Source organism: Haliaeetus albicilla, chromosome 1 (assembly GCF_947461875.1).
Source record: "Haliaeetus albicilla chromosome 1, bHalAlb1.1, whole genome shotgun sequence".
NCBI classification, from domain to species: domain Eukaryota; kingdom Metazoa; phylum Chordata; class Aves; order Accipitriformes; family Accipitridae; genus Haliaeetus; species Haliaeetus albicilla.
Genome location: NC_091483.1, coordinates 28,692,109 through 28,709,927, shown reverse-complemented (window position 1 = coordinate 28,709,927; position 17,819 = coordinate 28,692,109). Strand labels below are relative to the sequence as shown.

The window sequence follows — 17,819 nt, the reverse complement described above, 5'->3', positions numbered from 1 at the left end:
GCTTAAAACCAAGTCAATATATTTTTTTAAGCCTATTCCTTCCTGTGTTCTTATAACCTAGTAAGGTTTTACATATAAGTACCATTACAACAGCTGTTCTTTTTTATACACAAACACACCTCCCAGCATTCATACCGCCAGGGAGATAAAGAAACTTAAAAGTGTCTTCACTGGGCCATTTAGAGTTAAAATAGTTATAGTTTCAGGTATGTCATAACTACGACTAGAAGTAGCTATTCATATGCAAAGTCAGTCAAGATTAAAAATGGTAACATGACCTACTGCAACTGCAGCTTATCCCACCACACGCACAAACACGGCTGGAGAAATAAACACAAGAACTGCTGTGATTCTAATGCGGTATATGTGCAGCTAACATATTTTAATTTCCGTCTCATCTTCCAACGCACCCAATCCTCCTCATACCCTTTTACCTCAAAGGCCCGCATCTCATTCTGGACATTAACCATATAACCTTTAAACTGCATGTTTAACGTGGAAGAGTCCCTTATATTTATCTTGAATTTACCAGTAACATCTCGCTCTTGCTGTGCTCTTCTAAGTTCTTCTTTTAGCTTTGTTAACTGTTGCTGTTGGTGTTCTGCAAGAGCTTTATAATTAGCAAGTCTATATGGGGCAGGAAGGGGAGAAAAAGAAATCCTCAGTTTAATAATTATTACAGTTGCAGGAGAGCTAGTTTGATTTCCAAATGAACTCTCAAATAAAAAACATACCCAAGTTATACAGACAGAACTACATAAACCTGGTTGTCAGTTAGATTTTAGATAAAGTGCAGAAAACCAAAAGTTGGACTAGAATTATTTTCTGCATATCCCTTCTCTGCAGTGAACTAGAGAGTGCTTTCAACTACTGCTTTCCCCTCACCTTCTGTTGTCAGAACAGTTATTTAATTTATGACTGAACATGAGCTGTTTGAGAAATTTTGGTGGGTGTATAGGGAAGGAGTTTTGTAATCAAACTGAGATACATACGGTATTTACTTTCTTTGTAACCTAGCTACAATAAAAACCTGGGACACCTAAAGCTGAATGCTCACCTCTTATTCTGTGGAAAAAACCCAGGAAAGTAAAAGCTAAGAAATAAGTAGTTGAGAACTATAACAAGTTCAATTTTAACTTACTTCATATCAAAAGAGTTGGATTGTTTCATTCTTTCCATATCATATTTTACCAATTGTGTTTTGAGATGATCAATTTCTTCTTTGTACAACTCAGCACCTTTATCTAATTTTGCCTGAAAATAAAAGAAAAGATATAGTATGAAAAAAGGTGTTTTACCTAGAAATTAATTTAAGGGTTGCTTACTTTGTATCTTTACTATGATCTGCTAGATTTTGCAGGACAAGACTGGGAGCAGGAAGTTATTTTGGAGTAAGAACACTCACATTACCAACTAGCACTATAGTATTAGTTGGTATCCTAACTCTGGTGTGTTACATGCAATCATATTTTAGAAAGTTTAGCTGACTTGTTTGCAGATATAAGTCTGGGAATTTTGAACTAGTATGCAAATATATTACATAGAAAAAACAGCTTATGCTTCAGTTTCAAAATTTATATATTTTTTTAGAATGTTTCAGAAATGCACTACGTTTCACCTACAGCTGTTCTCAAGCATGCTCATGCTCTGTCTCTGAGATTAGAGGAGAATGGGGAAAGTATTTTGCTCATACCTGAAGACTCCGATTCTCTGTTAAGGCAGTTCTGAGGCACTTCTCTGTCTCATTCAGCTTGGCTTGCAGTTGGGTGAGCTCACTTGTTGCTGTTTTTATTCTTATCTGTGCTTGTAACTTGTTTATCTCGTCATCTTTCTCTTTGACATTTTTTCCTACTTCATTTATTACATTTTCCAACTTCTGAATTTTTAATTCCATAGCCTATTGAGATTTATCAATCACTTATGAGTAGTTGTGCCATGAGATATAACAGTAACAGCACATGGTCATATTCTTAATAAAATGAACAAAAAACCCAAACCGTACAAAAAATCTAATACTACAGGCTCTATGGCTGGCAACTCTTGGTGTCTACCTCACTGTTTTGTGTCACCTTTTAGTATTCTAGAACACTCAAGTCTAAGAAAAAGGTGCTTTTAACAAGGGTAACTGTGACAAAAAAATAGTACAGAGAGAAAAATGAGTCCTAAATTCCTAGGATTAAAGACAGAATTCTTCTCCAGCTTCCAGTTTGACATAGTGAATACCGTATCAGGAGTACTACACTATTAAAAGAAATACTTCAAAAACAAATGGGAACACTTCATATGGATTTCTAAACTGACATTTATTTGTGTACAGAAAACAGGCAATTAAAATAATCACATTACATGCAAGAGCTCAAACTTTGACTTTGGGAATAACAAAAGCTACAAAAATAAAGTGCACTTTGGGCCAATATATTGTGTGGCACAGATTTACAGTTGCCATCAATCTTTATTTTCTTTTCAGTTTGAAGTGCTCTCACTTAGAAAACAAGCAAAGAAGTTTTCCTTGGAAACAAGTATTGATACCTTTATATCTTGTTCTGCAGCCTTTAATTTGTTGTGAAGCCTGTAGTTTTCTTCTTCTAATGCCAGACTGGCAGAGCCACCAGGGACCAGTTGTTCTTTAAGAGTGTTTAACTCCTGAAGCAACTCTTCACTTTTCTCTTTTCTCTGTTTCAATTCAACATCAGCATTTTTACAATAACTGGCAGTTCTGGCATCCAGCTCTGAAGAAAGTTGAAGGAGTATCTGAAAATAAGTAGTGTCATACAGATAATTTTTAAATAATTTTTGCATCAGCTAGAAAGGTGGTAAGCAAAGAAACAGGAAGTATCTTGGCTGTATTAATTTCACATTCTTGTTTCAGCGTCCCATTTGAAGATGCTTGCTATCAGAAATGGAATCACTAACACTCAGAAGACTGGTCTCATTTCCAAAAGTGGGGGAGGCAGGAAGGGGCACAAGAGAAGAAGATAATGCATTGCAAATTTACCAGTATTTCTGCATAACTCAAACACTAACATTACAGAAATAAAGGAACTATATTAGAAAGACTTCTTGAATGTCATTAACAGTAAGAAACACAATTATTCGCAGAAGTTTTTGCTAAAATGTATTCATTGACTAAAGTGAAACCATTTGAGAGAAAACATACACATTGGATTATTCTAGAAACCCATATGCTTAACATGCCGGATAAAGAACTTCACACTTGTCAGGAAATGACATCATTATACTAGATTTGTTTGTTTGTTTAGTAAAAGCTTTGATCCACATAATATGTCTGTCAGGCAATTCTTTCAAAAAGCCTGCCAACATTGGGAAAGAAGTCAAGACTGGCTATTGGCACTACAGAAGAAACTTTTAAAAATAGGCTAAACTTAACAGGACGGAACTGAGTCACAACATTGGGGGAAGGAGAGCGATGAGCTCTTCATACTTCAGATCAATACTAGTAGAAGAAATAATCATATGAATGGACCAGGAACTTCCAGGATACATTTGTTAGGAAGACTGTTCTAACAACAAATCAGAAGGTAGTAGATTCCCTCCCATAACATGTTTTTTGAGAAATCTTCAATACATCTAATGAGAAAGATGAAATCCCTTGAAATCCTGTTCATGATGCACTTAACCCTGTAAAACACTCGGTTGTTTTTTCCAAAGGGGGCAAGAGGTAAGAAGGAATGAAAAGAGAAAGGAAGACTGAACCACCTCTAGAATAACTTGACTTTCTGAAATTAGAAAAGGTGTGAGAATATAAGTTACAATTCAGTTTTAAAAATGGCTAAAGTAGTTTTGATAAAGTTGGCTCAAAACAGAACAGACAAACTTGTGGGCATAAAGCTTGAAGAAAGTGATTGTATCAGGCTGCCAAGTTCTGCAAGCAAAGTTATATAACAATTCTGAACCTACAGTTGCCAGAATTCAGTCTGATAAAAACAAACACCCCCCCCCCCCCCATTTATCACCTAGAAAGTCTTTTACAAAGCAAGTTTCCAAGTTTGGATGCATGAGGAAAGAAGTCTTTAAAAATCTTCTAAGTATTCCTCCATCATACAGTTAAGTATGAATATAGTTAAGTGCTGATAATAATGAATAATCTTTAAATAGTAGGTTTTTGCTGTGTTTTGTTTGTTGTGGTGTGGTTTTTTTTTTCCAATCAGATTAGAGGCATTTACAGAGTGCTTACACAAAATACATTTCTGATTAAAGATTTAACTTTACCTTTACTTTAGGAGTCCAAAAGTTAATGACTTGCAAAAGCCTTTCATTATCTTTCTTTAACTCTTCTTTAAGTTCCTCTGCATCACAATGAGTTCCTGAACAAGCTTCCCAGAACTGTGTTGTTTCTTTTCTAGCACTTTCCTCCTGCTGTAACTCTGCCTCTATGCAGAGAAGTTCACTTTCCATTTCTGATATATCTTCGAGAATGCTCTTTAAAAAAAAAAAAAAAAAAAGTAATTCAAGTTTAAGTATTGCTGTGATAACTACATGTCTAAATATACATTTTGCCCTCTTAGCTATCAATATTTGCTGGAAGTCTGTTTTATCATCTAGTTATTGTATAAAAGGAGTTTCACTATACTTAAAATTATACCCTACTGGGAAAATGAGATGACAATCCACCTTCCTGGGGCAGGTGGGAAGGGGAAAGGGGAAAATATGCATGTTAAGTAAAAGTTTATCTCATTGTTTTAAAAGTCATCTTGGTATCAGGTAGTATGTGTTTTACCAGGCAAACGAGTAAATAACATTCCCACTAATTTATAACCTAATAATTTAACTTTGAACAACAGAATCTTCATATTACAGAATTACTAGCATAAGAAAAATACAAATTCTATTCCCCCCTTAAGTGAAGTTTTAACAGATAAAAGCAATGCCATTAGATTAGCACCACCACATTACCCCATGCCTTGAAACATGCAAGTCGTTCTGGTTGAAAATTGTTTCAAATACTACCTCTGCAGTTAAGTGCAAACGCTGCAGCACTTCACTGATACTGATGTTTAACTCTTGAGAAGATATTTCATTCCGGTTCAAATAAATCTTGCTGAGACACTGAATCTGAGCTCGTAGCTGATCTTGTTTTCTCTTTTCCTCAAGCAATTCCATTTCATACTTATTAACAGTAGCATGATGATCTCTTTTCTTTGAGCAAACACGACTAAACAGGAACTGTTGTAGAAGTACAGGATGTATCAGTGAGTATGCTTTAAAATGGTACCCTGCATCCAGCTAAAATTCCATATTTTATAATTCAATCTATTCACTCTCCTAGTCCATAGGTGTCTAGGACAACTAAAACATGACTAAGAAAAATGAAGTTCACACGTGCTGTATAGCAATGACATGTAAGACTTAGCTGGGTCAGCATTTCTAGGGTATGCTATTTTCTGTAGACTCCCAAAAAGGCCAAAAATCTGAAAGGCTCTAGACAGCCTTCCACAGATCTAGTCTTTAAAAAGCAAAGTATTCTTTGTTGTATTTATTTTCTCTTAAAGTTATGGAAGGTGCACATGATCTACAAGAATATTATCACTGTGCTGATTTAAAGCTTTACTCTAGTTGAGATCACTACTTAAATCTTAAACATCTTTAACAATAAAAGTTAATGGGCATCTGTGAAAAAAAAAAAAGGAAAGATCAAACCTAAAAATACTACATGAAGTTATGCAATAAAGGTCTTTGGACTAGTTAAACTTTTTAGCTAATGGATATTTACAGAGATGACTGACTTTGAAAATCATGTCCAGTATTTTTGTATACTGGACATGAACCTCACCCTCTCCCTGGGGCCTGCCCCCTACCGTCCCAAGCAACACCCCTCCCTCCCCGCCTTAACATTTCATGTTAAATAAAGAAACAGAAAACAACCTTATTGCTTACTGTACTTCTGCATATAATAGGAATTCTTTCCCAATTGCTCTCAACTTTTTTTTCTGATAATTGGAATCAGTTTCTCTACTGAACTACAAATTTGGGAAGGTCTGCAAGGCTATAGAAGTTATCAAACTGTTTGAGTAGTTTTGCAGAATAAACATGCATCTCCAAGGCATCTTGCATGTCTCTTTCCCCCACAATAAAATACATACTTAGGGGCCCATAATTTGATTTGAGTACAGAAAGAAAACTTTTTTCCCCAATTAAAATGGATTAATATTAATGAAATAATATTGTGCAAAGCAGCTGAACTACAGTCAAAAAACTAAGGTTTATTAACTTAACTAAATAGTTCCAGTTTTCCAGGATTGTAAAGCATTTACTATCAAATTATTTTCCACAAGATATGGATTCACAAAAATCAAAGCTAGAGTATATAGAATGCTAGCTGTTAATATTGAGAGCTTATTAAAAAAACCCCCAAACCAAAGCAATATGAAGCATCCATATATTCAGCATTCTAAGTTGGTACCTTCAGTTTGTTCAATAAACTCTGGAGATGACTGTTTATTTTCTCGTTTTCAGTTTGAAGTCTTTTGACTTGTTTACTCTGTTCCGACGAAAGCTGAGTCAGTATCACAGCTATCAGTGCTTTCTGACTGTTCAGTTCATTCTTTAGATTAAGAGAAACTGTAGAGAGACATTCATACCTCTTTCCCATATTTGGGAATTTCTCAAGAAGCTCCTAAATGCAAGTGAAAAATTAATTCAGTCACAATAAGGAAAAGAATGATTAGCCATCAACAGAAGCTTAAAATAAACCATCAGACTTCCAAGACTAACCCCTACAGTATGTATTGGTTTTACAACAGAAAAGTCAATAGGATTAAGACTTCAGTTGTGACTTATCACAGGAATATGACAAAAACACTAAGCCAGGCACAAAAGCAGAGAATTTCTTAGTTTTCCAGAAAATCATTTCACAAACTCAAATTATTTTGATGATTTAGATTGCCTGGCCACATCAAGACATGTAGATCAGGCCATGAAATTGTCACCTGTTCACAAGTTTGCCAGCTGGGTTGCCCTCAGGATGAGCTCCCAACTTATCTACTTGGTCCTTTGTTGAAAGAAAGGGATCACAAAATTGTTCCTAGCACTTTGCCATAAGAAGGGAGATATGATCAAGCAGTGAGCAGGCTGAGAAATGCAATAGGCTTCGAGGCACTCCCAGTAAACTCAAGTATCACATATGAAGCAAAACTTCCTAGGCATACTACCTCCACCTTTGGTTTTTAGTTGAAAGGAGCAGGATTCACCAGTTTAACTCTTCACCCCGCAGTAAAAACATTGAACTAACATACCCTGTGTCCAACAGGAGCAAGTATAAGATATTTGAGAAAACTGCACAAGAAAGAGGCAGACAAGATCTTACCTATTACAAAAGTCAGAAGGGCAGAATGCCATTAAAAGGGATCAACTGACATTTACTTCCCTCATTATTAGCTCCATACTGCTGATATAGGATAGAAAGACAGTATGAATGAAGAAAGCTACACATAACTGATTTTTGCAATTTGGTCCTTTACCACTCTTGGTGTTAAATGAAGAACCACTCAGGGCTTTTCTAGCACGTATAGAATGATGCCCAAATCTGCTGTACAGATGTACAGACTGCAGTACAATGGTACTCTTGAAAGTATTTCATACATATTCATCGTGGTTTATTTTGGCTTTCAGTAGGTTAGTAGTACTTCTCACATCTGTGAGAAAGTATACTCAGGAGAGTTAATTATCAAAAGCTCTGAGGAATTACAGGAGTTCCTATTTTGAGGAGAGAAGCTATTTAATGAAATTTATTTTAAACCAATTTATTTCTGATGGGGAGTAACAGAAGGGAGGGTTTTGGCAGGGGGGTTGCAAAAACAAAATGGTGAAATGCTTCTACATGACTAGTTATTTTCATTGGGGTGGCTGGACAGTAGTGAAATCAAGTGAGATGTCTCAACTGAGAGGTTCAATTTAACATTCTCAGAGCAAGATGCATGGTCACTGAACAGCAACAGCAAATCAACTGATCCCATGGTTTGCAGCATCCTTGCAAGATATGCAAACAATTTTATACATTATACACAGAAGCAAAGTTTATGCTCCAGAAGAAATGGTATTAAGGTTTTACATACATCCTTAAAATAAGCAGAGACGTAAGTTTACCTTAATTTTCAAGGTTTTTTGCTTCAGGCTGTCATCAACCACCTGCTCTGCATTATCCACTGGGTTCACCTGAATAGACATATCATTCAGGTTTCTCTGCTCCAGTTGGTCTAGAGCAGATTCCAGTTTTGCATTTGTTTCAACACACTAAAATAAAAGCATACATATTTAAGTACCATTCAAGAAGAGAAGTTATGAATAACTTAGTTATGCAACTTGCAATACCAACCATCTCAGATTTTTTTTGCAATTCTGTCTTGAGCTGGTCCCGCTCAGACCTGACATCCTGCAGAAATTTTTGTAGCTCATCTTTTTCTCGATTAATTGATGAGATTTCTTCTTTAAGTTGGAAAGAGTGACTAGCTCTTTCAGCCAATAACTGCTCTTTTTCACATGATACGCTATTTAGTGTCTCAGTTAACTGTTGAATCTACAATAAATAACGGAGAAGAAAAAAAAGAATTATGATTTGGTCCTGGTTTGTATAGTCCCCTATGAAGTACTCAAATCAGTTGTGTCAAATACAATGAACACAATTTCCAATAACTCTAAAATTCACACTAACAGCAAGAGAAGTTAAAAAATAATTTTGGTGTTCTAGTCAGAAATTAAGAAGAGGAATAGCATGACACCCAGAGAACTCTACTTTAGTCAACTTTGGTCTTCAGTAAAGCAAGAGGAAACAAACAAAATGGCAGTCAACATATGTCCACATCACAAGAAAATGAAAAGAAATAGATTGCCCATCTGCTTAATGAATAGAACAGTAACACATTTGCTAATCTGAAGCAATCCTTAATTATACTCTTTGACCTACAGACCAAGGAAGAGTTCGACAGGTGAAAAGCAAAGAAGTGAAAACTGCAAAAAAACTGAGTTGGCAAGAGCTAAGTACAAGACTTTCTGAATAACAGATATAGTTTGAAAGTGTGCAAAGCACCACGGATTCCAAACCCACCTAGGTTCATACTGTCCACACAGTACTTTTTGAAGACTGAATAAATACATGTACAATTACTGACTATTATATTAAGCCTGCATATGTTGGATAAATTGGTGTCCATTCTAATGGAATGAGCAACCCAGCTGGTTACGAGGCTGAGATGAGGTGAGGATGCTATTCCTAAACATCAGAAAAGAAACTTGTACAAAATCCTTTGCCCATGTTCATGCTTGTTTAGCACCCATAAAAGTGATGCACTGAAAATTAAAAGTCAAGCAGGCTTTGTCTTGAGCAAAAGTTTAGCACATCAGTGATAAAACATTGGAAGACAGAATAGCTACCAAAACCAGAACTCCTCACCTTGTTTGTTAGGCTGTCCTCCAAAATCTCTGACTGTCTCTGAACCTTTAACAAATGTTCTTCCCTTTCTTCTGCTTTGATCTTCTCATTGCTGAGGAGTTCTTGTTGCCACTTCAATTCCTTTTCAGTTTCAAGAATCTGGAGTAAAAATAGAGCAGCTAATTTAAAATTAAGTCCTGAGATAGCATGCGAATCTACTGTTCACACACCAGGCCATTCAATATCTCATTGCAGTCAAAATACTCAGCACAACCCACCCTGCCCCTGCTTTGGGTGCAAGAAATCTCAAGTTTTGTCTTTGAGAGTTTCTCCCTTCACTAAGCAAAGCCTGCCAACTAGCATACTGATAAATCCTTAGTAATGTAAAAGATTAGACAAAGTATGCTACAAACACATTTGGACATATTTTCTGCAATCACTGTTTACACAGATGAGTAACACAAAGCAGAGATGTAATTTGAGTAGGGTTCACATCAAGAACTCTCTGGAAGTTATTACTTACCACAATTTTATGAGTTGGACTGTTCTCAGAGTACAGTTAAATTATCTTTGATAATTTATTATAGAACTAGCTTTCCTTTCACTAAACCTCTGAATTTCCAGTGAAGTTAAGTTTTACAGCAAGAGAATTGATACTCAGAAACAGGTGAATTGGAAGATATTAGTAGCAAAAGTAAGAAGATTCTCCTCCCACCATAGATTTATATTAACTACAGATACTTCAAGTGATTACGCAATGTCTGAACAAGGACTGCTGCCCAATGGATACCATCCAATTCACTTGTCTTCACTGTTGTTAAGATATGCCTCATCCAGAAGAGAAAGAAAAGTGTCAGAATTTGTCAGCTTCAGTTTCAAGACTCTGGAGCTTAACTGCAAAACATACCATTTCATCAAATTCATTAAAAAAATGGCTGTTAAGTGCTTTGGTAATGAAACCCATGTATTTTCTGGTTCCTCATTAATTCCTAAATAAAGCAGCCTCAGTAATGTTTTCGAAAGAATTTACATGCATCTTTACCGTTCCACAAGACGGAAGTTAAAGCATGCCAATATTCTTCAGTCTGGGTATATAACACTAATACTTGTAAGATATTTTTCAAGACAGCTTCAAGAATTAACCTTCTTCCTCTACCAAGCATTTATAGTTATTATACTTTAATCAGAGATAAAGCACCTTATCAACACTCTCCTGTAGTTTAATCTCCAGTTTGTTCTTCCCTGCTTGAAGACCTTCCAGCATTTCCTGGAGGTGATCTCTCTCCTGTGCTAACAAGTCACGCTGTTTCTCCAGCTGTTGAAGTTTACCGCTTTCACTCTCAATCTTTTCTTTGAGTTCTCCCAGCAGCTGGTGCCTTTCCTTAGTAACCAAATTTAAGTCCTCATTCAACTTGACTACCTATTAAAAAATTTTATAAAAAAAAGTATAAAATCAACACATAACTATTAGCAACAACTCCTCTTCTGTTGCTAAATTGTATTACCATGACATCATCTATTGGATCAAAAAAACCCAGTACAAATTCTCATGGGTAAAATACCTGTTATTCTAAGGAGTCCTTGAGGGGACATCCTCTAAATTATTTCTAAGTTTCTTATTACTGTACTTGCCTTTTCTTTCAGTTCATTTATTTCTTCATTTAGTTTTTCTTCAGTGTTTTGCAATTTCTCTTCTCCATGTGCTAGCATGTTCTTCTGGATATCCACTTGCTCTTTCTGATGCCTTAGTTCTTCCTGTAGATTCTCCATTTCTGTCAGAACTTTTAAGGACTGCAGAACAAGGTATTACATGGATGTTCACTCAGTATGACTAAGTTTTGCTTACCAGGAGTTAAGAATAAGTCAAAACATCTGAATTTCTAGGAGAGAACTATCAGAATAATCAGTCTTTCACTTACTAAAAAACCCCTCAGTTGTCACTCCCCTGTGCCTAGTTTAAGAACTTCAAAGGAAGACAGTCTTTAGAAATAGTCTTTACCGGTTAAAAAAAAAAAAGTAGGCAGAAGTAAAGAGGTGAGGGAAAAATGTTGTGGGGGGAACAGATATGTAGATGACTAAAAAAACCCCCCAAAACACACCACCATGAAAGATACCCTTATTCTTGTGGCAACTGCCACAAGTTACATGAACAGTTTGTCCAATTGTTTAGTAGCAAGATATAAATCTAAAATTAAAGATTTGATAATCTTAGTTTGCTGATTTTAGTTTTTAAATTAGTTGGTCTATACATACTTAAAAGAGATCGGTGGTTCTACCTGAGGTCTGCTAAAATTCATATGAAAGCTTTTACATTTCTTAAAATAATTTGCAGAGCTTCTCTTAGGGAAAAAAAAGTATTTACCAGACTTCCTTGTAACTTTAGAAATTGTCAACTTGATTTTTGTTAACTATATATCAGAACAAATTTGTCTGAAATAGTATGTCAACATAACCATACTTTTCGTGTAAATACTTGGAATACTGAACTCACTAATCTGCCAGAAAATAAGACATCAGGAAGGAGAAATAGGATAGCTAATCAGTTTATTTTCTGGGTTTATCTTTCTCTTCATCAGTCTAGAACGAGCTGAAGTGGTAGGAGAATTAGGCCCTTAGATATCAGTAAACTTAGATTACCTCTACTGTTCTAAATGCAAAAGCATATAGATGAGAGATGTAACAGGAATTTGCAGAGTGCTTGTCCAGCAGGTGGCAGACAACTGTGCCTAAATTCAGAGCAGCACAGTGCCCAAAAGGGCAGGAAGGGGGTCAGGGAAGAAAAAATAAGACAGATTCCAATATCCAGATTGGATTAGTAAACTGAATTTTTAGTTTACTGCTGCTATGAACAAGTGAAGGGAGAGGAAGAGATACTAAATAGCAGAAGGCTTCATGACTGAAATAATTCAGAGTGGTACAACCTGCCTTTAAAACAGTTATTTAAGATTTTATACATACTTTCTCCTTGCTTTCCTGACAGTCAGCCTCTAGTTGATCTCTTTCTGCTTTACAAGTCTCTACTATTTGCTGCAGCTCATCTTTCTCCTGATTAAGTAAAGTGATTTTCTCAAGCTGCTGATGGATATGCTCATTCATTGTTCTTTCATTTTGTTCCTTCTCTGCCAGTAGCTTGCCATATTCAGAAGAGACATGAGTCAGGTTTTCAGTTACTTCAGTGAGCTGAAAGAACAAGTAAGAACAAATATTAATATTTCTAATGATCTCTAGCATGGATCTAATTAATTTGATAGTTTGGAAAAGAAGCCAGTAACATTCTAATTTATTAAGTTTTGTTGTCCCAGTAATCAGGTTCTGATTTAAGAAGAGTGTTATTGGATCATATTTCACAAGCACTATCTGTACATATGGGTTGTTATGAGGAAGATGTAACAATTTTGCTTAAGTCAATCAAATTTCAGTGTTTCTGTCTCACTGGTAGACAAAAGTGAGTGTGTAAAAACCTACAGGCCATTATAACTCCATAGAAATTACTCCATTGCTGTATCCACAGCAGATAGGCTTGATTCTAACAAGCATTAGTGTCTTCCAAAAGCCACAATAGCTTCAGACATGAAAATAAGTAGGTAAGAAATTTATAATAGTGCACCAAGTGAAAGAATGAGCTAAGCTGCCTTTTAGTTGCTCGAGTATCTTCAGTTACATAGTTAAAAGATGTATTATTAGAATTTAAAAAGTTTTAAGACTTGGAAAATGCACTGATGTCAAAGAGCAGTATTGATTCCAAGTAATAATCCATCACTCAGCACTAAGGCATATTTAGTTATAAGTAAGGGTTGTAGCTTGCAGGTCAAATTCCATTTGATCGTCTCTTCACTCCCTCTGTTTCTATGGAATTCTTTTGAGAAGCAGTATAGGGAAAAAAAGAAGGGAAAAACTTTCAATTAAGTTTCGATATTACATTTACTGAACCCTTACAAACTGAAGTCTGCAGAGGACATAGGTTGCCAATCCTGACAGAATTTTTAGTTTACTTGACAAAACTGCATCTGACCTTCTGTTGCAGTTCATCAGTTGTTTCCTTCAATGCCTCTTGCGCTTTCAAGAGTTGATTTTCTTTCTCTGAGATACTTGCTTTCAGCTCCACAATAGTCTCCTGATATTGTCCAAGAGAGTTATGAGCACATCTCAACTCTTCCTGCATCTCTGAATTCTTTGGACACAACACAGTTAAAGTACATTAAACCCTGAACAACACTTCCAAAATTTAAGACAGAAGTTTACTATGGCTATTATCCTAAAGGAATAGGACTATTTTTCTTACCATGCTAATTGTTTCCTGTATAGTTTCTCTTAGCTGGTCTCTCTCATTTTGGACATTCTCCAGTTGCATTTTAAGATTATCATCTCCTCTTTCTGTCAGAGTGCTCACTTCCTGACACTCATGCAATTTTGGAATAAAATCTGTTCTCCCCATTTTTTCAGATTCTCTTTGACATTCATTGGCATTCACTTCCTCCATTTCATGCAATTTCCTTTGTGCCTGGCTCAGCTCTTCTCTCAGAAGAAGTAATTCTTGCTCAATAGATTTTTCCTGAATCTGTGGTATCTATTTTATACAGAGATAGAAGTCAACACATTTGGGGAAGTAGCTTCATGAGAAACATATCTGACCTTTGACATGTTGATTATGTAAAACAAACAGAAACAATGTTTTAGAGATTTGTATTTTTTTCAGAATAAGATGCAACTGAACTCAATATGCAATTCAAGTTTCTTGAAATAAGAGACATACAAGGTAAAATTTGAAGTGGCGACTTCTGAAACAAGGTACCAGAAGCAGAATTTCATGGCCATAGTTTAAGCCAGGGGACGACCAAACCAAACCAAAAAACCCAACAACCACCCCCCCGCCCCAATCAAACTACAGAGACCTTATCCATATTTCTAGCCTCAACAGTAGATAGTAATGGTGTCAAGACAATTATTACCTTGAAATTTGTCCCCTCTCCCCATAAATATTAAAATATATGCACACTTTACTTTTTTGGAAGTGTGTATACACACACACACTTTGTATATATACATATAACCCATATGTGCAATCAGCATGTCCAATTACAGAAAATGTTGGCCGCAATGTCTCTTTAATTACCAGGAAAAAAGTCAGTTCTATCTATGCTTTGAAAAAGCACAGCCACGCTTTCCACATGAGCAATTTTTAGCTTCAACTACTTATAGAACCACATCTCTGTGCAGATCAACTCAGAACATCACCATCCTGTATCAAGTTAAAATTCTATTTACAGAAAAGTGTTTGTCATTCTACTACTAGTTGTGCATGTAGAACAATGGGGTGGAATATATTTCAAGTAAACAGTAGTAACCATGGTGTTTAATGGTCTGCAGTCAAGTAGCAGGACCCTTTTCTCCAGTTTGTTTTGCAAATTATTTTCACTCAAATGAAAGTTTAAATAAGCATCCTTTCCATTACAGCCTTAGCATAATTACCAAAGTTCCTTCCCCATACTCTTCTGTTTTCAAATGTAAACTGTTGAGCTTATCCTGCAATGAATTGTTCTCCTGGTTAAGGAAAAAGATTTGTTCCTTTTGCACCTGAAGCTGATCACTTTCTCTACAGTTATTATTTTCTGATTTTTCCTCAGCAAGCTGGTCTCTCTCTGACGTGATGATTTTTATTTCTTCCGTCATTTGAGATATCTATAAAAAAAAATGTATAAAGACAGTATTTCCATCAATTCAAAACCAAAATTAAATGCAAAAGTTTTGTTCACTCTGCTATAGTATTTTTAACATCAAACCACTGTAACCAAACACGAAAACCTCCAGAACTGAGTCTTTGGCCTTTGTCACCTGTTTTGTTTTAAATGCTAACCTTTTAGCAGTCTCTTCTGCAATACTGGCCAGATTTTTATCTGGAAAAAGTCTGAGAGGAAGACAACAAATAAACACCTGTTGGATTATTTTTAGGCATCTGTTCCAAAACATGCAAATGCTGAATTGACACCATTGACTGACTGGGTCTGGCAGCTCATATACTTCAAGAAAAATCCTATCTCACATATTACAGATTCTCCCTTCAGAGAAACTATGCCACTGAAGCAACTGTGTAAGATACAATATTCTCAGCGCCTTTCTTTGTCAGTTGTTGAACATACAGGCACAAAAACCAGTGGATCAGCCTTCTACTGTATGTTGGGCACTGAGCTGCCATTTACAACCATGTGTTACACTTCTCACTGGGACCAAGCGTTATGAACCATTAGACTCATTCCTACCTCTAAGTAACCTTTATCCCTTCTTTCATTTGCCATCTAATGCCACCACTCAAATTGACAACCACGGGGCACGCTAGTTAAAGATTTATTAGAGTGTACATTACAGCTTGAAGCTCTACAGAAATAGATCAGCAACTGGTAAAGACTTGGATCAGGCACTACTACTTTCTTGCCCACTTTCTACAAAAAGCTTAGAAGTTTTCCAAGGACAAGCAGAAAAGACTATATGCAGGATAACTAGGCTTGTTTTCACAGCATTGGAAGACACATTAAAAGCATTTTTATTTTGAATTATTACATAACATTTTACCCGTATTTCGAGTTCTTTAATGGTTTTCCCTAGTGCCTCTTCAACACACAGAATGTGAGATTCTTTTTCAGAAATATTTTCTTCCAACTTCTTGACAGTGTCCTGGGATTGCTTGAGAGAGCTCTGTGCATTTCTCAGTTCTTCATGTGCCAAAATGTTCTTCAGAATAAAAGAAAGAAAACCGATAAAAGAAAAATCGAGTATTTAATTAATAAGCACTCCTTGATTTAAAAAAAAAGCACCACACAAAAACCCACTCCCCTATGTATTTCAATATAGTTTATAAGTGTTCTTACACCCCTCCCCTTAACACATATGGTCCATTTCTATAAAGGCAGAATTCCTACCATTGAAACAGTGTCCTTTATATCCTCTTTGAGTTGGTCTGTCTCAGCTTGGAGAGACTCCTCTTTTTGCTTCAGGTAATCTCTTTCCTGGGTTAAAGTTTTTATTTCTTGCTGACATTCATTGAGCTGCTGAAGAACTGCCTGGATCTCTGAATCCTTGGCCTCCAGTCTCAACTCCATAATCTTTTCCTGCTCTTTTAATTGCTCCATTTCATGTAACTTTCGCTGAGTCTGAATAAAATCTTCTCTTACCTCAAGAAGTTGTTTATGCTCTGCTGTCTTTTCTTCCAGTTCTTTCATTTTGCTAGAGAGCTTTAGTTTGTAAAGGAAAAGGCCAGACACTTTCATTGTAATGCAAAACTGCATAATGTGTACATGTTCTCACAGAAATCTTATATTAGCTTAGAAAAGGTGAGAAATGCTAGCTTTCAACAAGAGAACAAGAAGTTCATCATTTTACTTTAAGTCACTGCTTATATTCTTGCCCACGTTATGTAAGCATTTGTTTACGGAACCTTCCTGTGGTTTCTCCTTAGCAACACATCTTACTAAAACGTAATACCATGCATAAAACTGTAGTCTACCTTAACTCCTAATTTGGTAATTCCTATCAAATTCATAGTGGGAATATGACAGCCACATCAGTGCCAAAAGCCTTGTCCAAAATATACATCTTTAGTTCTCTTTTCTTCTTAATTTTTTTTTTTTCCTTTCTAGTTGCCAATTTATGCAGTACTGTTTGGTTTGAAAATCATCTGTTCTATACAGACTCCAGTTCCCAATGAGGAAACTTTGTTTCTATGACTTTAGATAGAGTAGATCATAGCAGCATATTTTAAAAAAATATTTGGATAATAAAGATATAACTTAAGAACAGGAAAAGAAGAATTAAAAGGTCAAGTACAGAAGGAGAACATACAACCCAGAGCAACATTATACATTTCTTTGCCTATGAAGAAAGAGACTGTTGAGCTGCATAATCCTGCAGCCTTGTACACCTGGCGCAGAACAAGTAACATCCACTCATGCTAGAGAAATTTCAATGACAGTGTTATTCAAGCCTTTCAGTCTACTTCTCAGAAAAAGGTAGGGGTTTTTTTTGTGTACTATAAATAAATTCCTCATGTCTTATTTATAAAAAGGATCAAGCTGACACTGACCTCTAATTTCACTTCATCCAAAGTTGTTTTAGACTCTCGTGCTTCTTTAGATAAAATATCTATTTGGAACTTCATTTGTTCATTGTTTTCCGATGCAGCTACATATTTTTGCTCTAGTTCTTCATGGAGCTGTTTAAGTGCTACATATTCCTGATCAGACTTTACATATTTAAGTTGTGCATCTGCTAGATTGTCTTTTGATTTTCCAATTTCTTCAGTCATATGTTTAAGTCTAATTTCATTATCAGCTACTTCAGAAAGCAGCTTTTCTCTTTCCAATTTTAATAAGCGTAGTTCCTCACATTTTTCAAGAATCTGCCAACAGAAAAGCAATATTAATAGCATTTTCTAAATCAGTAT

The 17,819-nt window shown here is 35.8% G+C and overlaps 1 protein-coding gene across 1 annotated transcript in view; it reads right to left on the bottom strand.

The window, feature by feature from the left end:
* The window catches only part of CENPE (centromere protein E), a 39,830-nt gene that overhangs the window by 2,915 nt on the left and 19,096 nt on the right, over positions 1-17,819 (bottom strand). Inside the window, exons 23-41 of the mRNA XM_069783498.1 lie at positions 17,460-17,774; positions 16,300-16,611; positions 15,953-16,111; positions 14,855-15,064; positions 13,668-13,952; positions 13,398-13,556; positions 12,344-12,565; positions 11,014-11,176; positions 10,584-10,801; positions 9,407-9,544; positions 8,333-8,533; positions 8,104-8,250; positions 6,422-6,634; positions 4,969-5,184; positions 4,231-4,440; positions 2,530-2,751; positions 1,694-1,897; positions 1,142-1,254; positions 530-627 (exon numbers count right to left, since the gene is read on the bottom strand). Of these exons, the coding sequence (XP_069639599.1) occupies positions 530-627; positions 1,142-1,254; positions 1,694-1,897; positions 2,530-2,751; positions 4,231-4,440; positions 4,969-5,184; positions 6,422-6,634; positions 8,104-8,250; positions 8,333-8,533; positions 9,407-9,544; positions 10,584-10,801; positions 11,014-11,176; positions 12,344-12,565; positions 13,398-13,556; positions 13,668-13,952; positions 14,855-15,064; positions 15,953-16,111; positions 16,300-16,611; positions 17,460-17,774 (3,805 nt within the window). The remainder of the gene's footprint in view (positions 1-529; positions 628-1,141; positions 1,255-1,693; positions 1,898-2,529; positions 2,752-4,230; positions 4,441-4,968; positions 5,185-6,421; positions 6,635-8,103; positions 8,251-8,332; positions 8,534-9,406; positions 9,545-10,583; positions 10,802-11,013; positions 11,177-12,343; positions 12,566-13,397; positions 13,557-13,667; positions 13,953-14,854; positions 15,065-15,952; positions 16,112-16,299; positions 16,612-17,459; positions 17,775-17,819) is intronic.